The sequence below is a fragment of the Pagrus major genome, chromosome 2, assembly GCF_040436345.1.
Source record: "Pagrus major chromosome 2, Pma_NU_1.0".
NCBI classification, from domain to species: Eukaryota; Metazoa; Chordata; class Actinopteri; order Spariformes; family Sparidae; genus Pagrus; species Pagrus major.
Window position 1 is genome coordinate 12,668,196 of NC_133216.1, and position 11,722 is coordinate 12,679,917.

At 41.0% G+C, this 11,722-nt stretch overlaps 2 protein-coding genes across 2 annotated transcripts; both read right to left on the minus strand.

The window, feature by feature from the left end:
- Positions 1–241: 241 nt before the first annotated feature.
- LOC141019378 (extracellular calcium-sensing receptor-like) lies at positions 242–5,595 on the minus strand. Its single transcript, XM_073494284.1, has 4 exons — positions 5,545–5,595; positions 1,712–1,942; positions 1,273–1,396; positions 242–1,155 (listed from the first exon to the last, which is right to left on the minus strand). The coding sequence occupies exons 1-4, from the start codon at positions 5,593–5,595 to the stop codon at positions 242–244; spliced, it is 1,320 nt and encodes a 439-aa protein (XP_073350385.1).
- Positions 5,596–6,203: 608 nt separating this feature from the next.
- Positions 6,204–9,260, minus strand: LOC141019388 (extracellular calcium-sensing receptor-like). Its single transcript, XM_073494296.1, has 5 exons — positions 9,241–9,260; positions 8,128–8,971; positions 7,702–7,932; positions 7,260–7,383; positions 6,204–7,117 (listed from the first exon to the last, which is right to left on the minus strand). The coding sequence occupies exons 1-5, from the start codon at positions 9,258–9,260 to the stop codon at positions 6,204–6,206; spliced, it is 2,133 nt and encodes a 710-aa protein (XP_073350397.1).
- Positions 9,261–11,722: the final 2,462 nt, after the last annotated feature.

The following is an 11,722-nucleotide window of genomic DNA, read 5'->3' on the forward strand; positions in this document are numbered from 1 at the left end:
ATTAACTAGGCTTGCTTCAGCTCCACCTACGCTCCACCTCTTTTCCCATTTTTAATTAGCCGAGAGTGCAGTTCAGTCTTGTACTGTCACAATAGCAACAGCCGGAAGCTGGCAACGTGAGCTTTATTTTGGCTTTTCAGAAACCAATGGGTGATGTCACAGTGACTCTGTCCACTATTTTTACTGTCAACGGTTGTCACACTAAGGCCATTAGTATCAGAGGACACTTCTGGATTACAGATTAAAGATTTATTGGTGGTATTTTTCCCATCATATGTTTTTTTGAGTTTTGTTCTGGACTGAAGACAATGATGAAACATTTTGGGAAAAAAATGCATGACAGCAAACCAAAACTGGATGCCAGGATGGCAAATATCTCCACAGCAACAGTGAACTTGCCAGGAGAGCTGACATATGCTGGGATGAATGTGATCCAGACTGCACAGAATATCAGCATGCTGAAGGTGATCAGTTTGGCTTCATTAAAGCTGTCTGGCAGCTTCCTAGCAAGAAAAGCAAGTATAAAACACAAGAGAGCAAGAAGTCCAATATAACTCAACACAGCCCAGAATCCAACAGCTGAACCCAGGGCACACTCTAAGATGATCTTTTCTTTATAGTACTTCATGTTCATCTTTGGATATGGTGGGCTGATTGTCAGCCAAAGGATACAAATCACAACCTGAATGAGGGTGAAAGTCAAAACACTGAGCCTCTGCTGTGTAGGACCAAACCATTTCATGACATTGCTGCCTGGGAGCGTTGCTCTGAAGGCCATTAAAACCACTATAGTTTTGCAGAGAACACAAGAGATACAGAGGACAAACGTGATCCCAAATGCTGTGTGTCGCAACATGCAGGACCACTCAGAGGGCCGACCAATGAAGGTCAGAGAACACAGGAAACACAGAGTCAAGGAGAAGAGCAGCAGAAAACTCAGCTCAGAGTTGTTGGCTTTTACAATGGGAGTCTCTTTATGAGCCAAAAAAATGATTGATGTCAGAAGGGATAAAAATACACCGACACAGCTAAATCCAGTTAAAAGTGCCCCCATGACCTCTTTGTAGGACAAGTATTCAGTAGGTTTTGGTAGACACTGATCTTTCTTTTCATTTGGCCAGAATTCGGGAGGACAGATCAAACAGTCTGGAGAATCTTTAAAAAGAGGGAAATGCAGAAATACAACATTTTTGATATTCTATATTATATTCTATTTCAGTTCTCCTTAATATAATGTACGTAAATTAATTCAATTTTGAAGCCCTTACTCACTTGTATGATTACTTATTGTTCCCTCTGGGCATTCAAAGCAGTCAAAACAGCACACTGGCTTAAACTTGTTTATGGCCTTACGGGTCCCTGGTGGGCACGGTTCTCTGCAGACAGACCTTGGCACCTGATGAGGCAAAACACAGCATGCAAAAATCAATAATACAACCCAATGTGTTGTACATCACTGACATTGTCATGTTTACAAAGATCCTATGAATTTAAGATTCTCGTTCAGCTGTGAAAGGACCAAGACATAATAAAATTACATTCTCTACCATTATGAGACCAACTCTTCACCTTCTGTATTCCATATGTGCATAAATTGACAGCCACCAGGTCAGCTAAGGCTGATACTCTTTAAAATATGTCACCTTTACAGAGGGTGGCAAATTACTGTCAGAGAACCTGGGTTACACATACAAACTTTCATTCACATTACCTCATTACTGTTTGCTCCCCAAACTATTTTGATGTTGTCTTTTAGTTTGAATATTTCCCCCGCTGGAAAAGAAGTATCATAATGACCAATATTCACAATCTCAGCAGAACCATCTTCTGTCATCTGCCAGTTAACTAAGTCATACTGGGCAACTGACTCTCCATTTTCATCAAAGAAAACTTTGGCCCCATTCTGTGTCGTGAAGTTCACATACTTAATATGTTCCAACACCTACAGACAATTAGTGCATTTTAGCATACATACAGCTTTCAGGCAAAAGAAAAAACAAAAAGACATTTAGTATTCAAATGCTATCCTGAACGAATACCTAAGATTTATTCATTTTGAGCCAAACACAGAAAATAGAAACCCTAAATACAGCATGAATATACTATGCCAGAATAATTTAGTAGAACTTACTAGCTTCGGCTGAATGTCATTTTTGTTCACACACGGCTTTCCTGTTGTAGGATTTGACCCATTTTTACATTGCAATAATGTATGAAGAGCATATGCTACCAAGTACACAGCTTTGTACACATTATTCTCAGGCCTGAAATGTGTCACATCTGTGTAATCACTAGAGACTGTCCTGAGATCTTCTGTGCCAGTGCACATAGCAGAGGTATTTGATGGAGAGAAGCTGCAGTCAAAAAATTTCTCCCAGTAAGCTTTAATTATATCATTCTGTGGTTCATCAGAAGGTTTCAAGCTAAGTAAGAATTCACCAAGACCTGGTATGGATGCTTGAGGGAGGGCAAAGCCCATTGCCCCCTTTAAAATGTCTTTTCTCTCAACAGAAGCCAGGTCTGCTTGTGTGATCCAAGACTCACTGCCAAGCCACTGTTTTCCAGTTATGTTATAATTCTCCATTTTGGACAGGAACAATTTAGTGAAAGACAAGGACATAAACAACAGGACCACCTTTGACGAAGAATTCCTTAGTGTCTCTACAATAGCATCCAACTTGGATTGGATGAGTGGAGATGTCATAGAGAAAGGTAATCTGTATTCAACGCATATGCCCATTTTCATTGCTTCCTTGGTGAATTCAGCTGTACCTTGGTCTGCGTACAAGTCTTCAGAAAAAATAATCCCCAACCAGCGCCAGTCAAAGAATTTCATAAACTGCACCAGAGCAGTGATTTGGAAACGGTCACTTGGCACAGTTCTGAAGAACGTGGGGTATAGTCTTTTGTCACTCAAACAAGCACAAGTTGAAAAATGGCTTACCTTTAAAGAGCAAAACATATGTTAAATACAATAAATCTGTATTACCTAAAGATGCAAATAAAAAATATCAATACAACAGTGAAAATTGGACAATTTACATTTGTTTTTGTTTTGTTTTGTTTTGTTCTTTCTGAATCAGATCTTATCACCTGTGGAATGGACAGCGGGCTTAGTATGATGTTTATGTCTTTACTCAGTCCAGAGGATGAATGGCCTAAGAGAGCCTGAATCTGACCAGTGCAGCCCTTTGAATCTCCCCCATTTACAGCTTCTACTGCTGCTCTTATCAGGTTTTCATCCCCACAACCATCGTACAGCCTATAGCCCAGACTCACTCCGGGGAGGAGCTTTGTATCTCTATTGATCTCCTCCACAGTAAAAATCACTGTCCGGGCAAACTTCAATTCCCTGTCATGCCAACTGCAAAGACAGTGTCTGTAATTACAGCTCGTCATTTCAGATCACATAAAACATGCTACTTTTCTCTAACATTGCATACAGTGTTTTACATATTTAAAGCATAGTCACTTACTTTTTGCAGTATGTATATGGAAGTGTCTGGTAGCCATTATCTACCAGTATGCTTGTCCTACTCAAAGAGAAAACTCCACCAATGATAAGATCCCCTTCTTTTGAAAATTCCATGAACCCTGTCTGTCCAATTACTTTGCAAGTTTGGTTCTCTGCGTTTGTCTTTGCCAACAGAGCGAAAAACATAATAGTGATCCAACCCATCATGAGGCATCCTCCCCTTCACTTAAGCAATTATGACCTGGGAGCTGATCTTTATAACTTTTTCTGCCACAAGAAAATCACCAGCACCAAAGATGATTGTTTATGCATCACTGCACTTGTAAGAAATGTATCCTGGTGACTTACATGTTGCAAACAAAGGGCCTTTTAAGGTGGTTAATTACAGAAAATCTTGTGGAAACACTTGTACGTTTCATTTTTTCTGGATATGGTATAACCAGTATGAAAATTACAAGTAAATTACTACGTACATGAAGAAAATAAATTGTATTCATGGAGTACCATATTAACTAATAGGAATGCTTGATTAAATGCAACCCCAAAACTATTAGGGTCATGCAAGTACACCAACTATATAAGATATGAACTATTTAAAGTATTATTTGGAATTAATGAGAGATAGAGAAGAATTTTCAGTCTGTTCCAGATGTAAAGAGTTTCTGCTGTCCTGGTGTCAATGGGTAGCTACTGCCACCATTGTGGACAGCAAACAGTCATGATTTTGTTGAGCGATAGATGGGCCACTTTCAGAGGAAGGATGTACCAAACAGCTTGGCAATAGCAGAGCGTAGTGGACAGGGTGGGATGTTTGGTTTGACCATATCCTGTATGTAGATTAGGCCTGAGCAATACATAGCATGGCAGGCAAGAACTAATGTCTGGAAACTGATTCAAGCAGTTGCTGGTAGCTAGTGCAGGGGATGAAGGAGTTATGCAGTGAGGGACAATGGTTGTCAGAGATTTTGGTAGCGGAGGACACCTGGTCATCCAGTGTCACACCCGGGTTTTAGCAGTCCATGATGGGGACAAAAACGAGGGACTAAACCTCATTATCTCTAACCACTCAACCATCTGTACTCTGTCCATCTTACACTGTATACCTTCCTTTCCTTACCCACCCTATTGCTACATCTTTGAAAAGTGTTTTTTTCCCTAATTTTCTAAAAGCAAGAGTGAGCCCTCTTTTGAAGAAACTCATCCTCAACTTTTCCGATGGAAAGAATTACAGACCTTTCTCTCGTCATCCATTTCTTCCTAAAACACTTGAGATAATGTCTTTACTTAACTTTGTGAATATCTCCAACAGAACAAGCTTCTTGGCCCCCATTGGTCTGGCTTCAAGGTATGTCACTCGACTGAGATTGCCCTCCTTGTTGTCTCAATCATAATTTCATGCTTTTCCCAGGGTTGGTTGGGGACATGGAATCTGAGTGGGTCATATTCAAAGTCTCCATTGTAGAGGTGTCTGCTATCCTGACATTGGTCGGGAGTTTGTTCCACCACTGGGGCGCCAGAACAGAGAAGAGTCGTGACTTCGCTGAGTGGCCTTTGTTGTACCAGCCGGCCAGCTGATGTAGTAGAGCAAAGTGCTCGCGTTGGGGCGTGTGGTCTGACCAGTGTTTGGAGGTAGATGGATGCAGTTCCGTTGACGGCCTTGAAGGCCAGCACCATGGTCTTGAATCTGATGCGGGCCGCAGCAGGAAGCAAGTGGAGGTCACGGAGGAGGGGGGTCACATGGGAGAATTTGGGTAGATTGAAAACAAGGCGCGCTGCAGCGTTCTGGATACTTTGCAAGGGTTTAGTAGCAGAGGCTGGGAGTCCAGCCAAGAGAGAGTTGCAGTAGTCCAGGCAGGAAATGACCAGCGATTGGACCAGGAGTTGCGTTGCGTCCTTTGTGAGGAAAGACCAGATCCTGCGGATGTTGACACGCCTCTTCAGTGCCATGTGAAGGTTAGGGACAAGACCTGTGAAGTGGTAGACCAGAGTAGTGTTTCCCATATCCACAAAAAGGGGACCAGAGGGTGTGCTCCAATTATCTGTTTATCCCTAAGAAGGTTTATTCTAACCGAATGTGAAGTGGTTGAGGTGAGGGTCAGCACCTCCAAGTCTGAGGCCATGATTCTCTGCCAAAAAATGGTGGATTCCCCCCTCCAGTTTGGGGGTGAGCTCCTGCCGCAAGCAAAGGAGTTTAAGTATCTTGGGGTCATGTTCACACGTGATGGAAAATATGTATTCATGATGCATTAATGTTCAGTAATACATGCACCTGAAAATAACACTTGAGTTTCAAAGCAGTTGGGAATAACCAAAACGAGATATGACCAGTATCTGACTGTAACAGAAATTTCACGTCAAAAGTTAAACACAGCACTACTGTATCCAATGGCAGTAATTGATTATTGACTTTTGCAATATTTTTAGTCTGTCACTTTAGTCCTACACTGAAGTCACACCACTAGATATTTCAAGTTGAAAGACTTTGGCTGAATGTCATGAATGATTCTTGTGTCCAAGATGAATATAATTCAGTTGCTAAATGTATTTCACAGAGTGGAAAACAAGACATGAGTCAGTGTATTTAATTCATTCAGCACATCACAAAAAGGAGGAGGCCATGAGTAACAATTTCTGTGTACATTATCAGTCAGACTATGCTGTAAAGTTGGTTTATTTGTTGTCACAGTAAGGCCATTTGTTCTGTAGGACATATTTGAATTACAGATTGTTATAGAGTCCTTGGTGGTATTTTTCCCATTAAATGTTTTTTTGAGTTTTGTTCTGGTCTGAAAATAATAATATAACATTTTGGGAAAAAAATGCATGCCAACAAACCAAAACTGGATGCAAGGATTGCAAATATCTCCACAGCAACGGTGAACTTGCCGGGAGAGCTGACATATGCTGGGATGAATGTGATCCAGACTGCACAGAATATCAGCATGCTGAAGGTGATCAGTTTGGCTTCATTAAAGCTATCTGGCAGCATCCTGGCAAGAAAAGCAAGTATAAAACACAAGAGAGCAAGAAGTCCAATATAACTCAACACAGCCCAGAATCCAACAGCTGAACCCAGGGCACACTCTAAGATTATCTTTTCTTTATAGTACTTCATGTTCATCTTTGCGAATGGAGGGCTGATTGTCAGCCAAAGGATGCAAATCACAACCTGAATGAGGGTGAAAGTCAAAACACTGAGCCTCTGCTGTGCAGGACCAAACCATTTCATCACATTACTGCCTGGAAGTGTTGCTCTGAAGGCCATTAAAACCACTATAGTTTTGCCGAGAACACAAGAGATACAGAGGACAAAGGTGATCCCAAATGCTGTGTGTCGCAACATGCAGGACCACTCAGAGGGCCGGCCGATGAAGGTCAGAGAACACAGGAAACACAGAGTCAAGGAGAAGAGTAGCATAAAGCTTAGCTCAGAATTGTTGGCTTTTACTATGGGAGTCTCTTTATGAGCTAAAAAAATTATTGACGTCAGAAGGGATGAAAATACACCGACACAGCTAAATCCAGTTAAAAGTGCCCCCATGACCTCTTTGTAAGACAAGTATTCAATAGGTTTTGGAAGACACTGATCTTTCTTTTCATTTGGCCAAAATTCGGGGGGACAGATCAAACAGTCTGGAGAATCTGTAAAAGGAAGGAGATCATACAGAAAAAAGAAGAAATACAATCATTACACTAAAAGAAAATGATTTTTGATATTCTGTCATTAAATTTATCCGTACTATAAATACACATTCATTAATTCTATTCCAAAGTCCTTACTCACTTGTCTGATTACTTATTGTTCCCTCAGGGCATTCAATGCAGTCGAAACAGCACACTGGCTGAAACTTGTTTATGGCCTTACGAGACCCTGGTGGGCAGGGTTCTCTGCAGACAGACCTTGGCACCTGATTAGGTAAAACACAGGATATAAGTAAAACTCAACATTCATATATGCAACTGTATTGTGCTTCAATGACATTGCAATGTTTACACAGGTCCTATTGGGTAGAGAATGCCATTCGGCTGTGAAAGGACTAATATTTTATAACAATGTTGTTCTCTATCATGTTGAGACTACCTCTCCACCCCACTCACCACAGGGTCAGCTAATGTAGATACTCTTTAAGACACATCACCTGTGGTGGCGACATAAGTACGTAGGGTAGGAAGGTTCTCTCTCTACTCAGAGAACCCAGGTTACACATGCATTCCATTTACTTTACCTGACCACTGTTTCCTCCCCAAACTATTTTAGCAGTGTCTTTTAGTGTGAATTTTTGCCCCTCTGGAAAAGATGTATCGTATTGACCAATATTCACAATCTCAGCAGAGCCATCTTTGTTTATCTGCCAGTTAACTAAGTCATACTGGGCAACTGACTCTCCATTTTCATCAAAGAAAACTTTGGCCCCATTCTGTGTGGTGAAGTTCACATACTGAATATGTTCCAACACCTATAGAGACAGTAATTACATGTTAGCTTACATACAGCTTGCAAGCAAAAGTAAACCATCAAGACATTAAGTATTCAAATATAATCCTGTCTGAATACTTAACATATTATTTTGTTGTGTGTGTGAAACACAAAAAATAGAAACACTAAATCCAACATAAGTATACTATGCCTGAATACATTTACTAGAACTTACTAGCTTAGGCCGAACTTCACTCTTGTTCACACAAGGCCTTCCTGTTGTGGGATTTGAACCATTGCTACATTGCAGTAGTGCATGAAGGGCATATGCCACCAAGTACACAGCTTTGTACACATTATTCTCAGGCCTGAAATGTGTCACATCTGTGTAGTCGCTGGAGACTGTCCTGAGATCTTCTGTGCCAGTGCACATAGCAGACGTATTTGATGGAGAGAAGCTGCAGTCAAAGAACTTCTCCCAGATAGCTTTAATTATATCACTCTGTGGTTCATCAGAAGGTTTCAAGCTAAGTAAGAATTCAGCAAGACCTGGTATGGATGCCTGAGGGAGGGCAAAGCCCATTGCCCCCTGTAAAATGTCTTTTCTCTCAACAGAAGCCAGGTCTGCTTGTGTGATCCAAGACTCACTGCCAAGCCACTGTTTTCCAGTTATGTTATAATTATCCATTTTGGACAGAAATGACTTCGTGACAGACAGGGACATAAACAACAGGACCACCTTTGATGAGGATTCCCTTAGTGTCTCTACAATAGCATCTGACTGAGAGATGATTTGAGATGTGGTAGAGAAAAGTAATCTGTATTCAACACATATGCCCACTTTCATTGCTTCCTTAGTAAATTCAGCAGTACCTTGCTCTGCGTACAATTCTTCAGAACTAATAATTCCCACCCAGCGCCAGTCAAAGTATTTCATAAGCTGCACTAGAGCAATGATTTGAAAGCGGTCACTTGGCACAGTTCTGAAGAACGTAGGGTATAGTCTTTTGTCACTCAAACAAGCACAGGTTGAAAAATGGCTAACCTTTGAAGAAAAAATACAGTGCAATACAATAAATCTATATATTTTAAATGATGAAAATAAGAGTGAACCAAAATGACAATGAAAACTGGATAGTCTGCAAAAATTATTTCTTCTCACCTGTGGAATGGACAGCGGGCTTAGTATGATGTTAATGTCTTTACTCACTCCTGAGGATGAATGGCCTAAGAAAGCCTGGATCTGACCACTGCAGCCCTTTGAATCCTCTCCATTTACAGCTTCTATGGCTGCTCGTATCAAATTTTCATCCCCGCAGCCGTCATACAGCCTATAGCCCAGACTCACTCCAGGAAGGAGCTTTGCATCTGAGTTGATCTCCTCCACAGTAAAAATCACTGTCCGAGCAAACTTCAATTCTCTGTCACGCCAACTGCAATGACATTGCTAAGCTTTGACAAATCAGTGATTAACAAAGTTATTAGATCTGATCGTTCTGCAACGCATCAGATCAACACTTAAAACATGCAACTTATTCTAAGATAGCATAAAATCTTAACATATTTTAAGCATAGTCACTCACTTTTTGCAGTATGTGTATGGAAGTGTCTGGTAGCCATTATCTACCAGTATGTTTGTTCTACTCATAGAGAAAATACCACCTATGATAAGATCACCTTCTTTTGAAAATTCCATGAACCCTGTCTGCCCGATCAATTTGCATTTTTGGTTTTCTGATTTTGCCCTTGCCAGGAGAGCGAATAAGATAATAGTGATCCAACCCATCACGAGACAACCTCCCCTTCTCTAAATTAATTCTGACCTGGGGGCTAATCTTTATAACTTTTTCTGCTATACGTGTCACTGCACCTGTACGAAACAGGTCCTCGTGACCGTAGACGTCGGAATTAGGCCCCCATACGCCCCCCCGCACCCCATCAGCCTCCCTACCCACTGCATTACGCTTTAAAAAAATAAAGAATCTGAATTTAAACTCAATTTGTCTGACTTACATTTATCTCTTTCATATAATTAAAAGGCACGTGAGGCAGGATTTGTGAGAAAATAAACATGCATTTTAAGTTTTTTAATGCTAAAGAGAATGAGCCCACCCACGTATCTCTCCATTGCCTTGAACAGGCTGTGTGCTGCATAATGTACTGCAATTCGGTGTCCGAATTTCCCGCGCAGGCCTGCGGACGTGACGCTGAATGCGCGTCCTTGGATACGGGAAGAAGACAAGCGCGGTGGACCCAAGCTAATGTTTGGGTAGTAATGGATTCTGCTACGGCCAGCAAACGACCCACCACCCACAAAGTCCACTAAAAAGTCATACTATTTTTGTTTTATCAGCGGCATATCGTGAGTCGAAACAAAATTACGACCAAAGCCGGGCTGGATCCCGGATAAACATTGGATACGCGTTTGGCTCATGGAGGCAGCTTCAACTTGATTCGGGACTGAAAACAGATGCTGACATGGCTCATTTCCTAGTAACCAGGTAAGAAAACATTACAGGTCATGTTTAGAGCTTGATTTGAAAATCATATGAGATCACCGAGGATTCTGAGTGACCTAACATGCAAAGTAGCGTTAGCTGCAAACATGGAACTTAGTCCACCGCTGTGTAACACTGAATAGTTACAGACTGCGCATTTTCCATGGTCCTTTAGTCTGAAACCGAATAGTTAGAAATATGTCCCTTTATATATGGGACCGAAAGCCCAACTTGTTATCCGGGAAGTGACGTTAGCAGCTGGATGTAGCCACAGGCTAATGGTTTGTTTGTGTCTGTGTAGTAACATTAGCCGCTTACACACAGCAATCCCGTATCAGAGACAATATTTCTGTCCCCAAATATGCCGTCTTTGCTTTTGCCTGTGCCTTTCCGACTCAACCGTAACGGTAAATTGCTGCGCTTGTGTGTCGCTACACACAGCAAGCCGGCTTCCCAACTGCTTTGTGTGTGTAGGGGATAAGGCATCAGCTGCACTGCTGTGAAGAGTTCATGCGTGCTCTCGCGCCGGCTTGGCTGATGGCTGCAGTTACCCTAACGGCCGTCGTGTCACTATTGAGTCTTATTTCTTGATACTGCCCCAAGTCCCTTTAATGCATAGATGTATGTGTGACCAGGGCAACTGTAAGCCCCTGACAGCAAATGTGACAACGCCACTCTGGGAATTTCACCCAGAGAATACCCACTTAACACACAAGTTCTGATATAGAGAAAAGGAGCAGAGATGTGAGTTCCACTTCAAACAGTTTTCCACCTTTATTTAGACATCAGATCAATTTGGGGCTCAAATTAATAAAGAGAAAAGGATAAGATCATGTTAAAAGTAAATTACTTTATTACAAAATATACTTAACCCTCTAGGCGCCAGAGTTTATTTAGGAAAATATTCCGTTTGGATTGTAAGATTTCAAAAGGCTGTAGCTTGGAAGTGGTGAGAGATAAATTCATAGTGTAAATGAGAAAAATATTCATAATGACCTAAAGTTTGTGATGGGAGTAAATTTAATCATCTAATTTGCATATTGTAACGTCACCAGGTGACTGAAAGTAACTTTCAGTAAAACTGATTTTTGAACATATTTACACAGAAAAAAAATATTTATATTGTCATCTCATCCTCAAAATAAAGGAACAGGAGTTTGATTGGAGTAAATTTACTAATCTAATTTGTATGTCACCAGGTAAAAGTCAGTAAAACGGAATTCTGAACATATTTACACAGTAGATTTTTTTTTTTTCATCCTCTCATCCTCAGAGTAAGTGAACAGGAATCTGATAGGAGTAAATGTCCTAATCTAACTTGTAAAAAGAAAA